Raw genomic sequence first — 15726 nt, 5'->3', positions numbered from 1 at the left:
ATGTGATGGTCATGTGACCTGATGTCACCACAGATACCAGATTGAAAAACATGATCTTTGGAGCACAGTTGGGTTCAGCAGCATCTTCAGCCATCTTGTCCTCGTCCTGGTCTTTCCCCCAGCTCCTCATCAGACTGAACGAACCTGTCTGTCTCTACCCCTGTCTGTCTCTCTTTACCTGTCTGTCTCTCAGATCATCATGTCTCTGGAGGAGGACAGCTCAGGTCAGAAGATGCAGTTGGCCTATCGACTGCAGCAGGTCGCTGCCCTGGTGGAGAACAAGGTTACTGACCTCTGATGATCTCTGACCCCATCAATCTGCTACCAGGAAGAACTGACCTTTGACCCCTGGAGACACTTGGAGCCCCACTGAGGAAGAGGAAATGATGAAGAGGGAGCTTGTTCAGCACTCTGAGAGACTGAAACACTGGAAACCATTGGACTCCTGTTAACATTGTGTCTTTCTGCTGTGTATCAGTGTGTGTGTGTGTGTGTGTGTGTGTGTGTGTGTGTGTGTGTGTTACCGTGTGTGTCTGTGTGTTACTGTGTGTGCTGGGGATATGATATACAAGGTTTTTATAGTCAGACTCAGGACCCAGGTCTTTAGATCCCTTCACTCTGCAGCAGCAGCAGCAGCCAAACAGTCATGTACAGTTTGACCTGGATCCAAACTTGATCTAAACTAAACCAAACCTAAACCAGACCTAAACTAAACCTAAACCAGACCTAAACTAAACCTAAACCAGACTTAAACCGGACTTAAACCAGACCTAAACCAGACCTAAACTAAACCTAAACCAGACTTAAACCAAACCTTAACCAGACTCAAACCAGACTTAAACCTAACCTAAACCAGACTTGAACCAGACTTAAACCAGACTTAAACCAGACCTAAACTAAACCTAAACCAGACTTAAACCTAACCTAAACCAGACTTGAACCAGACTTAAACCAGACTTAAACCAGACCTAAACTAAACCTAAACCAGACTTAAACCTAATCTAAACCAGACTTGAACCAGACTTAAACCAGATGTTAGACTGATCTCACATCAATGTGATGTAATGTAATGACAATCTAACCAATCAGATCAGGGAACATCAGCTCCTGCTGCCTTGCACTACATTTCCCAGAGTTCCCTGCTGTGCTGTTCTGCTGTCTGTCAAGAGTCAAAAAGCACAACTTTAATTGTTTCTACTGATCACACGTATTGACTATTGATCTGCTGATCTCAGACATGCTGGATGTTTTTTATCAACGGTGTATCTGACAATGTTTTTGCCTTTCCTACTGAAACCAGCGTCATGGCTGCAGGTCTGATCCCAATATGGGAGTTTTACTGAAGCAATAAATGAATCAGGGAGTGACTGGTTTCAATCAGTCTGATTCCAGTTTCTGGTCGTTTCTTAACAGAAGTTAAAGCTAAAATCTGATTTTACCTGGAGCAGGTAAACTTTACCGCTGACAACCTCAGGATCTGTCCTGCACTGGCTCCCAGTCTCTCCAGTCTTCCTCAGTTCCAGGTTGAGTCCAGATTGACTCACCAAAGTTCTCAGGTTTCGATAATTCGAGAAATGGATGCTGAATATTTATCGGGCAATCAGCATGTAGCAGATGAGTTGCTTGAAGAAAGATGAAAGAGCGTACATCAGTGATGCTTGTTGCTATGGAGACCCTTTGGCTTCTGACATGACAAAGGTGATAAAGGTCATTTTCAAAGATGGAAAATGAAGTAACAGGTACAGGTTTAGACAAAACAAGAACTTCAGTTGATATTGTGATGCAGTAGTGGTCTTCACTGGTTTACAGCCCTTCCTGGGGTCCCCCTTGGATCAAGTCTGAGTGCATTTCATTGAGTCTCTTTCAAATAGAATTTGATGGTGCTTCCTTGGTTCCCTTTTGGCCTGGGTCTGGTTGTCCTTGGGTACTGTTCAGCTTCATCAGGCCCCATTTGGACTGGGTTTAATGGTCCTTCTTCTGGTCCCTGGTAGATTTTCAGGTCAGGCCTGAGTGTCCTTCATCTGACAGTCCTTCCTTCCTTGAGTCCCTTCTGGCTCAGATTTGACTAACCTGGTCTTGTTTGGATTATTTTCCATTGGTCAGTTTTGGATCAAGGTCCATATTCTGTCCATATTCTGCAGTAAACTCAAACATGTTCAGGATTAGGTGGATTTTCTTTAGGCCCATTCAGGTTTGGATTCATTGCTTGTTGGTCCAGTCGGGTCTGGGTCCTGTTCTTGGGTCAGATCTTTATTTTTATCAATGAGTTGATCTCATGTTCAGGTGACATGGGTCACAGGGTCCTTTTTAAATTGTGTACACTCAACATGTAACTTTAAGAAGCTTTGATGATCAAACTGACCAATCAGAGCCAGGCTCCAGCTGCTGATTCATCAGGGAGGTTTTGGGGCTGATGTGGTTTAACTCTAAATCCCATTTTTGGACGGTCTCCCCTGAAGAGAGACATGAACACTGATCCACCATCAGAAAGGTGTGTGGTTTCCAACACCATCCAACAAACACTTTGGAAGGAGTATAAATCCTGCTTCAAGCTCCTGAAGGGCCCTGACTGGCCCCTGCTATACAGTCAGTTCTATTATCTCTCCAGAAACTGAGAAACCAACCAGGACTCAAGACCTGAAGTGATTAGCTGATTGATAGATTAGTTACATATTTTTATTACATTTATTTTATCCATGTGAATAATTATTTAAATGTTAATGTAAATTTTATTTACATTAAATGTTATTTATTTAATTTATATTATTCACGGAACAATAGATCAAATAATAACATTTTGTCAGATGTATTGATAATGAAAATAATTGTTGCCTGAGTCCTTCGACAAGGCTGGGGCCACAGGAGGATGTTATAGTTGATATTGTTCTAAAGTGGAGAAAATTTCATAATCAATCAAACTATAGACAGAAATATAAAAGTGATTTGCAGCAAATCAGTTTGAAATGTGGACCGAGTACTTATACTGTGTTCTAATATAGAAATAAACAAAATCTGAATTTACAAGATAGAAGGAGGTTGTTAACTGGAGATCTACCTGGCCTGCTGGAACAACAGGTAGTTCACTGTTCACTTGCTGGCTTGTTTTTCTATGGAAAGCTCCTGAAAATAAAAATGAAAAGCAAGAGAACAGAAGGACGAGAAACTAGAATCAGACTGAAATGTAAAAGTTGAACAAAGAGCTGAGGAACGATCAAAACAATCTGAAATCTGGGGGTTTAAGCTGTGTGTGTGTGTGTGTGTGTGTGTGTGTGTGTGTGTGTGTGTGTGTGTGTGTGTGTGTGTGTGTGTGTGTGTGTGTGTGTGTGTGTTAGGTAGTCACTAACTTATTGTGTGTACATACTGTAAGTCCTATTTATACCTATTTATCCCAGCTGTGCCTTCACTCTCGCAGCTAGGTGGCGCTGTCTGTCTGTTCTAAAAGAAGTCTTATTGAACACGTGTCCTGGTCCATCATGGGAACAAAAATCCATTTTAGTGTTTAAATTAACAAACCCTGCATGTGCCAGCACCCCACACTGAGCCCAGTCTAAAACTGGATATATATTACATAAACAACTAGCATACCATTATGCTATAATACAGAACAACTACCATAGCATTATTGGATATTACAGAACAGCTAGCATAGCTTTATGTTATATGAAAGAACAGCTAGCATAACATTATGGTAGACTGAGAAAAACTTAACTCAAGGTTCACTCACTCGACTGAGTTGAGGCCTTTGTGTCAGCTGCTGTTTAATGTCAACAATCATCTGTCAAGTAAAAAAATACGTGAGGAGTTTGTGACTTCCTGGTAACAGCGGCTATATCAGCTGTTAGAGGCATAATATCATAACATTATGCTAGCTGTTTTCACTAGCTGTTTTTTGTTGGTAGCATATGAAATTTTCCAGAACATTTAGCATAGCATGTGACAGACTGGTTGTTTGAAATGACCCGTCTGTGGTTTGTTTATCCTCAGGCTACAGTGAGCTCAGTGCAAACATGATGGCTCTTCTTTAACTTGAACATCGAGACGGGCAGATGGTTGTTGTCGTATGAAACTGTAATAGTGAACCATCTGAAAACACTGGGTTCAGGTGTTTTGGTGTAATTGTGTGTGAAGATGATAGTTTAACAGCATTACTTTATATTTTTGGCTCTGATCTCATTCAGCTGAACCATCTTACAGGCTGAATCCAAACATCCAGAATTCATCAACAGCAATAACAAAGTCAAAAATCAACCAAGTGGCAATTTCATTGATTTCAGTCCTGTTTGGTTTGGCGACACCTGTAGTTACTGGTGGTAACAGCAAACATGGTTTAATACTACAGTTCCCAGAATTCTTGGGGCAGCAAAACAAACTACTGTGATCAATAAATCAGGCAATAATCTGGTCAGGCGATAATATGCGAGTCAACAGGTTCAAGGTTTGGATTCATCCTGGAGATTGTCAGCTGTGTTTCCATGGAAACAGTTTGTTTCTCTATGTGGATGACACTGTTTTATTTAGTCATCATTTGAAAATATTCTGGGAAAGAACGCTTCATGGGGACTCTCCTGGACTCTCCTGGACTCTGTATGTTTTTCAGTGTAAATGGACTCTGACTGAGACGGAACCCACCAGGCAATAAATAAAGAAACAGACTCTGACTGTCAGTGGTGGTCTCTGCTGCTGGACTGACTCAGAGACCTGAACCAGGTCTTGTTGCAGCTTCTCTACGTTTCTTCTTCTTCTATTCCTGATTATCACTGTTTGATCTCCTCTCTGTGTATTTGCCTTGCGTGTTTTTTGAGCCTGTGTTTGACCCATAGTTGTAGTTCTATGATCGGATTAGACTTTGCATGCATGTGATGATGATGATGATTTACGGTGCTTCTTCAAGCTAATTTGTGATTTTGTTTTATAAATAAAGACAAGAGGCGGGGTTTAAACTCTGCTGTCACTGATGATGTATATCCATGGCTGTCAAAGGTCACAATTTGACCTTTGACCCCCTGGTCTCTGTACAGTTTTCTAATCTTCTGGATATGATGAAACAGATCCTCAGCTCTGATTGGTCGAGCTGTTTGTTACTGAAACGTTTTTTCTACAAGGGAATAAAAACTTTAACGTGTTTGTAAAAATGATCCAGGATCAGTTGTGATGAAGCACAAACTGCTTTTTTACTGACAGTGTACAGTTTCTAACAGTGTGTAAATGTGCCTGTAAATACCTGTCTGAGGAGGAGGAGGAGGAGGAGGAGGAGGATGATGATGAATACGAGTCCATCTGCAATGGAAATGTGTTTTTATTGTGAAGAGGCAGGAGGCCAAACACAGTTTCTACCATGTAAAAATAAAGTTATAATTTTAACAGGTCTCTGTGGTGTTGTATTGTTCATCCATGTGAAACCTGAGTTTCACTTCTAATGTACAGTAACAGTAAATGTCAGCTGTTGACACGAGCAGCCGGGAGAGAAGTTTGTATAAACTGAGGCTTTAAATCAGGAAGAATCAACCAGCAGTCTGTTGTTTACCCTCAGCTGCTGCTATAAACTGTTTTACAGCCTGTTTCACCTTGATCTTATTTTACCTGCACGTCTCATCACAAACATCCAGGCAATGGGCAGGCTCCACGTTTTACATGTTGACATCAGAATAATCTTTCAATCTCTGCTCTCTTCAATATATTTATATCAGATGGAGAGGAGAGAGGGGTGGAGGCTGGGGAGGGAACAGTAGAGAAGAAACTGAGATAGAAATACTTCATCTGCTGATAGAAAAAGAAAAAAGCTTCAGAGGAAGTAAACAAACAAACAAACAAACAAACAGGAATGAAGCAGGTTCAATAAACATTTCAGAAAGCTTTCACAAGCTTTCAAAAGTTTAAGGAGATTCACAAGAAGCTACAGAGTGTCTGAGTTCAGCAGAATGGGGCCTGGTCACCCTTTTATTAAGCACTGAAGTTCTGCCCCCCCCTCAAAACCGTGTCGATCCGCCACTGGCCCCAGTTTGGGTCCATTATCAGCGTGCCCAGCCTTTGCGCATGCGCACAGCCCGGTGTCCGGTGTCAGACTGTCAGCAGCTGTTGAGACCGTGAATGGTAGGACCGACACAGCAGAGGAAACACACCCAGAATAACCGACTGGTCCCGGTGCAGACCCAGTACAGACCAGGTCCAGAGGCAGCACAGACCGGACCGGGGGCTCCGGGGAGACCGCCGATCTGCAGCTGGCGCTAACGAAGCTAACAGGCTAACTGACACCAGACCGTCAGCTGTTGTAACGGGGCTAACGGGGCTAACGGGGAGGCCACCGACTCGTGTTCACCACGCTGCACCGCACTCACACGTTCTGACCCGGGTTAGTTTGTGGACCTCTTGAACCACCTCCAGCCGGACTGTCTGCGGCTTTTACCGCCGGTTTCTGGTGAAGTTCAGCCGGCTAACGGAAGCTAACGAGCTAACTGTCAGAGTACCATCGGTCAGTCCAGCCCGCGCTGACCCGGGTCGGTTAGAGAAACAAGGATGTTGATAGGTAAAGTAGTCCCGATCCGGGTCCATGTCCCGGTACACCTGTCAGAGCTGTTGGTGAAGTTTGTAATTCAGTGACACTGAATTCTGTTAAGCTAGTTAGCATTAGCTAACGGTACCAGGCTGCGACTGCTGCTGCTGTCACACACACACACACACACACACACACACACACACACACACACACACACACGAATTGCGGCCACACCGATGGTTCACGTATCAAGTTAACAACACAATCACATCTGAAAAGTTTCGTGTGTTTGCGTTAGTGGTGATGTGTATTTGAACAGTGGTGTGTGTATGAATGTTTTGCTCTGTTGTTGTTGTTGTTGTTGTTGTTGTTGTTGTTTGTGTGATTGCTCAGTTTGGATGTGTGCAGACATGAGGAGCCGTGGTGTGAACGTCGCTGAGCCAGGTGAATACTGGTGTTTGTGTTCAGGTGTGGAGGAACAGCAGGTGTGCACGTTTACTAACGCAGAAGAAGAACAGTGGCTCCTCCTGAGTCTGTAAAGGAGTTAACTCACATGTTCCTGCTAATAATGAGCAGCGGCTTTAGTTGGAGCTCAGACTGTGGTCATGGGCTGTCAGGAGTGTGACTGGACGGCTCTCTCTCCTCAGCAGCAGTCGGCGCTGGAACCGGAAACTCTGCTGCCACCGGAAAGAAACAACGGCGCAGAGGCAAGAAGCACCGGAGAGTCCGGACCGACGAGAAGCGGTGAGAGACCGGCAGAGACACAGTGATGACCACCACACACACACACACACACACACACACACACACACACACACACACACACACACTCACACACTCACACTCAGATGCTATATTTAGCTGTATGTGTGTGTGTGTGTGTGTGTTGGTCTGTGGGCTGATATTCATTCCAAGAAAATCGTTGTCTTTGTTTGACTTTCTGACTTTCTGTCAGTCTTTATGGTCCAATTCAGGACCGGATCCTGATGATCATCAGACCAATCACTGATCCCTTTGACAGTGACAAGACATTCATGTATAAACTTTTCATTATTATTATTATTTGTAGTATTAAATTAATATTAAATGTAATTTGCCCTGTCATATGTTCACACACACACTCAGACCGGCTGACTATGCGTTGTGTGTAGGAGCTGCTGTGGTCCAACAGAGCGAGGAGATGGACACACACAACGGGTCACGGAGTTCAGGCTCTTAGCTGCTGGTCATGGTTGTAAGTGAGAGAGAGAGATGGTGAATGTCTATGACATAAAGAGAGGAGCTGTGCCTGCAGACTAAATTGAGGGCATGAACGACCACAGTTCATTACAGGCTGAATATTCACTGTGTTTCCATGGTAACGACTAACGATGACTTAAATCTGCAGATTTCCAGTAGAAGTTCTGCACTGAGTGTTGAATGAATGATACACACCTGTTCACTAACACAAGATCAGCAACAAATGAAACAGCTAGGCTAACAGTTTCCCCCTGCTCCTAGTCATTGTGCTAAGCTAACTGGTGTCCTGCTTACAGAAACAGTTTTGGTGCTGGGCCTGCAGAGACTCGCTCCAATAATAGACCCAGAGTCTGAATCATGATCCCACAACACACACACACACACACACACACACACACACACACACACACACACACACACACACACACACACTTCAGTCTATTTCAGTGTGCTCGAGTCTGACCTCAACAATGTCCATGACTCAGATGTTATGAAGAGCAGCAGAGTGTGTGTGTTTCATGTGTACATGGTTAGAATGACATCACCACCTGGTGTTCAGACTGAACACATTGCTACATTAAAAATGTGTGTGTGTTGTACAGGTGTTCAGGTGTGTTGTGTCTGTGGGTACCTGAGTCAGACCTCCCTGTGACATCACTGTGAACTGATTCCTCTAGAAACTGATCTCAGGTCAGTTCTTCAGGCAGTCTGAGGTCACTGAGCTGTTTGATCAGATGAGGTCTTAACCAGACTCTTCACCAGGGTCTTTCAATTGTCCATGTAGCCCACATTGTTTGCAGGAAACCACCTTGACAGCCAGTGGTCATCACTGGTCAGATTTGGTAGATGAACCACAGAGTCCGACATTGTTAAATGACACACGGGTTCCTCATTCATTTGGTGACCTCCAGTTGCAGTAATCTTGTCTCACAGCTCTGATGTAATACCTTTTTTTTTTTGTCTTTTTCAGGCTGGATGACCTCTGTGACCTCCAGAGTCTGAATCCTGACAGTAGCCTTCCCCCAACACTGATGCAGACTTGCCACCAAAATACTCCAAAAACCACCACATCATCAGGAAATTCGCCAAGAAATCCAGAAGACCTCCATGAAACCACCACAGCAGCCCAACAAAATCCCCCACATACCACAACATTATCCACTGAAACCACCACCCGGCAGTCCCAGAGTGGCCCCCACACCTCCTCCCCGCCTCTCCAGAACACCCTCGAGACCACATCCCTCCTTCTAGATGCAATAGATAACCCTGTAGCATCCCTAGTTCCTCCTGAAACTACCCTGCAAATTGCCCCTTGGCCCCCTTCAAATACCCCCTTGGCAGCACCAGTGACTCCTCAGATCTTCACCCAATCACCGCCTGCCACATCTCAAAGTCCCACCCACAGTCCCAGCCAATTACTGCCAACTGTAAACCAAAATATTACCCAGAATTCCTCCATATCACCTCACAGAACTCTTCAGAATGTCACTCCAAGTGTTTCTGAGACAGATTTCCTGGAATCGCCTCCAATCTTACCCCAAAGTGTTAACCACAATGCACCTCATTCACCCTCAGTGTCTGTCCCACATCCTTCCAAAGCCCCTCCTAGCCCTCCATTAAGCCCCTCCAATCCTGACCCCTTCCTGTTGACATCAGTAACCTTCACCTCCAGTTCTTCCTCTCACCTCTACTCCCCCCTCTGCTCTTCCTCCACCTCCTTCCTCCACTCCCTTGACTCTCTGGGCCCTTCAATTGGGCTGCCTCCTATGACATCAGCTACCCATCACCTGACCACACCCCCTCCGGTTCTGAGCCCCCCTCCCCCTGAGATGACCCCGCCCCCTGCTCAGCTGCTAGGCTCAGATGATGAAGAGCAGGAAGACCCATCAGACTACTGCAAAGGTGAGATTTACTTTTAGAAATGAAAATCTTTGACTTTAGTGATAAAAAGTATAGTGAGTCAAAAGGTGTAAATGTTACAAGACTCAGGATGTGTTCTGTCTTTGGATGACTCACCTGTCTCCTCTGAATCACATAAGATGGAACGTTTTGATTGATAATCATTATTGATGACAATTTGATCCATCCCCCTGTTTTCCACATCTTATCTGAATCACATCAGTCCTTCTGCCAAGTCACGTTCCACAGTTCTTCCTGGAGGATACTGAGGCGTTCCCTCTGCAGATAGGACATGATCCTTCCAGTGTGTTCTGGTTCTGCATGGATCCCCTCCATGAGGAGGCATGAAAATCATAAGAATCTGTGATAGGAACAACCCTGGTGGAGCACAACACCCCTGAGAACCGACTCAGCTTTCACTTTGGTTAGAAGGAGCAGATGACTCTTAGTCAAGGCCCTGGTATCCAGACTCCCTCAGTTCCACAAGGAACCCTGAGGCTCATCCTTACAAATCCTCCCCAAGTCCAGAAAACACATGTAGACTTGAAGGACAAACTCCCATGACCCTCCAGGATTCCTACATGAGTAACCCTAACCCACACCAGTACAGAATCCATAACAGTCCCCCTGGATCTGAGGTTCAACAATCAGGCAGAGTCTCCTTTCAGCAGCCTGACAGAAGGGAGGCTCAACAGTCTGCCCTGATAGGTGGAGTACAACCTCTAGTCACCTTTAATAAAAATATGAACCACCACCCTGATCGCCCAGTCCACAGGAACTGTCCCTGATCCTCTAGAGACACTGAGTATAAACCAAGACGGTCCCACAAAGTCCAGAGACTTCAGTATTTCAGGGTGAATCTCATTCAGCCATGGCCCTTTGCCACTGAGGAGCTTTTTAACTACCCCAGTCAGTTTCTCAGCTCTGCCTCCTCCTATGAAGGGCTGCTAACTAACTGTTAGTTGTTTTATTTTAGTGTTCTGGTGAGAAACTGGAGTCATGTCACACACTGTCCTCACTGTCAGCACATAAACACCTGGTCCAGGGGTGATTTTAACTGTCAAAACAAGCAGATGTAAAAGGGATTATATTCTTAAATTAAGGTGTTTCAAGAAGAAAAAATTTTAGGCCAAAAACAGGTACCTGTTTTTTACAGGTACCTGGTTCTTGGCATTTTGGAACTGGTTCTAATTTGGAATTGGGTTTCAGTTTCCATTTGGTTTGGGATGTTTGAGAAATTCCTCCACAGCTGGCAGTTAAAGGTCTGGTGGACAGGGGCCCTAATAGTTACCAGTACACCCTCACTACCTGTTTAGATTTACCTGGTCTGTCCTGCAGCGTCCTCCAGCAATCATCTGGCAGCTGTGCTTCTCTCTTTACCTGAGTTTCCAGGTGATATGACCATGAGGCTAAACTTAGACCTTTGATCTCTGGTACAGGTACGCTATTGAGCCACCTTATTCTCAAACATGGTGTGTATGGACAATCCATGACTGGACAGAAGTCCAGTAACAACTCATCACTCAGGTTCAGATCAGGCAGGCCACAGGAAGTCATCAGTCCTCTCCAGGACTCCACCCAGAGACTCCAGGAGGTTGGACACTCTGAATCCTCTTAGTGACCCTCAGCCAAACAGAAATGGTCCTGTTGGTCTCCAGGAAAACTCTGTCATATACAGTATGTTCCCCACCCCCAGGACCCAGGGGTTTTGATACACCGTTGTGTTTTCTAATGTTTGTACTGTTTGTGTTCCAGGTGGTTACTACCCGGTAAAGATCGGTGACCTGTTTAACGGGAGGTACCACGTGGTCAGAAAACTTGGCTGGGGCCATTTTTCTACTGTTTGGCTGTGCTGGGATCTGCAGTACGACACACAATATACACATTAAACACACACGTCTTGTTCTGAAACATTTTCTGTCACATGCTCTGAACTTGTGTCTGTGTTTAGGAAAAAGCGTTTTGTGGCGTTGAAGGTGGTAAAAAGTGCTCCACATTACACCGAGACGGCTCTGGACGAAATCAAACTGCTCCGATGTGTAAGTCAAACATACAGAGCCCGAGGTCCAGTCCTCAGGTAACACACGGCTCCAGACTGTTCTCACCACCATCCAGAAAAACAATTTTAACAAGGTGGAGTGAATGTAAACTGTCCCAAAATCAAAATGTTCCTTTACTTTGTTAACACCAAATGGACCAGGCCTGTAGCCGCCGATTATTTTAGTAATCAAGTATTCTTAATTGGATCAGAACCTCTACTCTTTATTCTTTAATAAGACATAAGAAAACAATATATTATATAGATAATATATAGAATATAGAATATATAAGAGAGAGAAAAGAACCCAGGTCTTTTAAAATGATCAGCTAATTGGCTTCTTTTAAAAAAAATTCAACATTTTATTATTTAAATAGCTGCAACATTATCTATCAAAATTAAACCCAGCTCTCTCTCTCTCTCTCTCTCTCTCTCTCTCTCTCTCTCACTCTGTCAGTGTAATATGAGTCAATGGCTTTTTTTGGTGGGTTTACTCTTGTTTAAAAAATCCTCTTAAACCCATTAACTTTGGTGTAAAAAAAGTTTTAGAGGCTGAAAAATCTCCGCAGCGGCTCTGTCGCCGTCTCCATGTTTAAGTGACACATAACAAACCCAGGCTGTTCGCTGCGCATACATCTGGAGACCGTTGCTGGTTGACGGTACAGAACCTAAATGAACCATGGTAATAAACAGTGATAATTAAAATTTAAATAGTAATAACCATCCAACTAACCATCTGTCATTTTACTGTGATTCAGCCTCAAGCCTGTTTCATCTCTAACAGTGACACTGAGCTGTTATTTGGATTAAGTGAAGCTTTGATGCAAATGATTTGACTCGATTAATTTATTTATAGTTATTATATTTATTTATTATTTATATATTTATAGATTGCCTGCTATGCACCTGTTTCTACTCCTGATTAAACACATTAGTGTCTGTAGTTCTAAGTATTTCCTATGTTCCTACGTTCCTCTGTATAGATTTGTAGCTGTAGAGTTCAGACTGGACAGTACAGCAGTAAATTCACCAGACACATTTTTTCTCCTTCACTGGAACTTTCTGTAATAAAATTCAGTAGATCTGAGCTGATCACACAGACTCTGAGGACTAAACCAAAGTCATACAACATGATCCCGATTAAATTAACTCAAATTCCTTCACTGTGGTTAGTCAGAACATGAATCATTTCACCACCGACACATCTGCCACTAATCTGTGATATTTTTATGACCAGACCTGTGTGTTCACCCCGGTGAACGTGGATATAACTGGGATCACTGTTCACGTATAAGCTGTTTACTGGGATAACAAAAATACCACAATGATATATTGAAATTGTATAAATGTTGTTGAAACATTCGTTCTGTGCTGCATGTGTTTCCAGGTGAGGGACAGTGATCCCTCTGACCCCTACAGAGAAACCATCGTCCAGCTGATTGATGACTTCAAGATCTCTGGAGTCAACGGAGTCCGTATCCTTCATCATCACCTGTCATCTGTCTACCCGTCTACCCGTCTACCTGTCTATCAGTCTACCTGTCTAACTGTCTGTGAGTCTATCTGTCTACCTGTCTATCAGTCTACCTGTCTAACTGTCTGCCAGTCTATCAGTCTACCTGTCTATCAGTCTATCTGTCTACCTGTGTATCAGTCTACCTGTCTAACTGTCTGTGAGTCTATCTGTCTACCTGTCTAACTGTCTGCCAGTCTACCAGTCTACGTGTCTGTCAGTCTACCTGTCTGTCTGTCTGTCCACTAGTCTACCTGTCTCTCAGTCTACCTGTGTACCTGTCTGTCAGTCTATCAGTCTACCTGCCTACCTGTCTATCAGTCTACCTGTCTAACTGTCTGTGAGTCTATCTGTCCACTAGTCTACCTGTCTCTCAGTATACCTGCCTACCTGCCTGTCAGTCTACCTGTCTACCTGTCTCTCAGTCTACCTGTCTAACTGTCTGCCAGTCTCTCAGTCTACCTGTCTGTCAGTCTTCCTCAGCCTCTCTCAGATGTCTGTATGGTTCTGGAGGTTTTGGGTCATCAGCTGTTAAAATGGATCATCAAGTCAAACTACATGGGACTTCCTCTGGTCTGTGTGAAGACCATCATCAGACAGGTATGACCTTAGTGACCTCTGACATGCCCTCAGTGACCTCTGACATGACCTCAGTGACTTGGAGTCGACCTCAGCATTGACTGAGATAAGGATGGAGACTGAGATCTGGGTCCAGTTGAGAACCAGTTCTAAATGAACCACTTGAGTCGCCCCAGAGCTGATCAGTTTCTTTTATTGATGCCAGCCCTGGACACTCACTGAACAAGTTGTAAAGGGCCCCGCAAACTACTAATGGGCCCCGCCTACACGCTGAGGACAGAGACGGACAGGAGAGGCACCAACTGCTGGAGAGAGGAAATACAAAGTTAATGACATGAAGTAGTATGATATGATCAATAGTCATGATGGTCATGTACTGAGAGCACTGGAGTCTCAGGTGTGACCTTGTGGCCAAAACGTGTAGACTTACTGTCTTTTTTTATACAGAAAATTTTACCAATAAACAGAATCGATAATGGAATTGGTATCAATAAAATCTCGGCTGTGACTCGGCTGTGTCTGCTTGCAGGTGCTTCAAGGTCTGGACTACCTTCACACCAAGTGTAAGATCATCCACACTGACATCAAACCAGAAAACATCCTGCTGGATGTTGATGAGGTTTACATCAGGAGATTGGCAGCTGAAGCCACCGTCTGGCAGAGAGCTGGAGCCCCACCCCCCTCAGGATCATCAGGTAATGTGATGTGATTGGTCAGGCAGACATGACTGGAAACTGAACACTGGTGTGATGAAAACAGTTTGACCTGTTCAGTGACTCTTCAAACAGTTTTAGTCTGACTGAGCATTTTACTCAGGTTACTCAGGTACACTTTAAAAATTAAACCGACTCAGACCATGGAGACCAGTCTGAGTCCCACATCATACATAGTCACAGAGTCAGCAGGGTTAATGGGAGCTGTGGTTTCCACTCTGGCATGTCTGTCTGTCTGTCTGTCTGTCTGTCTGTCTGTCTGCCTGTCTGTCTGCCTGTCTGTCTGCCTGTCTGCCTGTCTGCTTTCTAAGATGTCTCCTTCTCCCTCCATACAGATCTAAACTTGCGCCTGTCTGTAACCTGTCTCTCTCGTATCTGTCTATAACTTGTCTGTCTCTCACCCGTCTGTCTGTCTCTAATATGTCAGCTCGTCTCTAACCCGTCTGTCTCTGACCTGTCTGTCTCTGACCTGTCTGTCTCTAACCTGTCTGCTTGTCTCTGATCTGTCTCTCTATCCTGTCTGCTTGTCTCTGACCTGTCTGTCTGTAACATGTCTGTCTCTCTCTAACCTGTCTGTCTGTCTCTGACCAGTCTGTCTCTAACCTGTCTGCTTGTCTCTGATCTGTCTCTGACCTGTCTGTCTCTAACCTGTCTGCTTGTCTCTGATCTGTCTCTAACCTTTCTGTCTCTAACCTTACTGCTTGTCTCTAACCTGTCTGTCTCTAACCTTTCTGTCTCTGCCCTGTCTGTGTCTAACCTGTCTGTCTTTCTCTAACCCTCTAACCTTACTGCTTGTCTCTTGCCTGTCTGCTTGACTCTAACCTGTCTGTCTGTCTCTGACCTGTCTGTCTGTCTCTTACTTGTCTGTCTCTAACCTGTCTGTGTGTGTAACCTTTCTGCTTGTCTTTGACCTGTCTGTCTCTAACCTTTCTGCTTGTCTCTGACCTGTCTGTCTCTAACCTGTCTTTCTCTAACCTGTCTTTCTCTAACCTGTCTGTCTCTAACCTGTCTGCTTGTCTCTAACCTGTCTGTCTCTAACCTGTCTGTCTCTAACCTGTCTTTCTCTAACCTGTCTTTCTCTAATCTGTCTGCTTGTCTCTAACCTGTCTTTCTCTAACCGGTCTGTCTCTGACCTGTCTGTCTCTAACCTGTCTGCTTGTCTCTGATCTGTCTCTCTATCCTGTCTGCTTGTCTCTAACCTGTCTGTCTCTAACCTGTCTGTCTCTAACCTGTCTGTCTCTAACCTGTCTTT

At 44.3% G+C, this 15726-nt stretch overlaps 2 protein-coding genes and 1 long non-coding RNA gene across 4 annotated transcripts in view; 2 read left to right on the top strand and 1 right to left on the bottom strand.

Moving 5' to 3' along the window:
• plxnb3 (plexin B3) overlaps positions 1-5366 on the top strand; it is a 51790-nt gene extending 46424 nt beyond the window's left edge. The window contains exon 39 of the mRNA XM_071477534.1: positions 194-5366. Coding sequence (XP_071333635.1) covers positions 194-298 — 105 coding nt within the window. The 3' untranslated portion in view covers positions 299-5366. The remainder of the gene's footprint in view (positions 1-193) is intronic.
• Positions 3056-5833, bottom strand: LOC139621205 (uncharacterized). The gene is made up of 3 exons (XR_011690946.1): positions 5581-5833; positions 5222-5277; positions 3056-3120 (listed from the first exon to the last, which is right to left on the bottom strand). It is a non-coding gene; the product is annotated as an uncharacterized lncRNA (long non-coding RNA).
• A 234-nt stretch (positions 5834-6067) lies between these two features.
• Positions 6068-15726, top strand: part of srpk3 (SRSF protein kinase 3) — a 16494-nt gene continuing 6835 nt past the window's right edge. Inside the window, exons 1-8 of one of the 2 annotated variants that reach the window (XM_071477518.1) lie at positions 6068-6523; positions 7144-7237; positions 8703-9634; positions 11387-11495; positions 11583-11670; positions 13057-13144; positions 13676-13782; positions 14291-14456. In XM_071477518.1, the coding sequence (XP_071333619.1) occupies positions 6514-6523; positions 7144-7237; positions 8703-9634; positions 11387-11495; positions 11583-11670; positions 13057-13144; positions 13676-13782; positions 14291-14456 (1594 nt within the window). In that variant the 5' untranslated portion in view covers positions 6068-6513. Of the gene's footprint in view, positions 6524-6699; positions 6938-7140; positions 7238-8702; positions 9635-11386; positions 11496-11582; positions 11671-13056; positions 13145-13675; positions 13783-14290; positions 14457-15726 lie in introns of those variants that run through there. The other variant, XM_071477517.1, reaches the window with a different exon arrangement.

Source organism: Trachinotus anak, unplaced genomic scaffold (genome assembly GCF_046630095.1).
Source record: "Trachinotus anak isolate AG129_WGS33_773 ecotype Australia unplaced genomic scaffold, CSIRO_AGI_Tana_v1 ptg000004l, whole genome shotgun sequence".
Taxonomy (NCBI): Eukaryota; Metazoa; Chordata; class Actinopteri; order Carangiformes; family Carangidae; genus Trachinotus; species Trachinotus anak.
The sequence above is the reverse complement of the archived record's forward strand: the minus strand, read 5'-3'. Positions and strand labels throughout refer to the sequence as shown.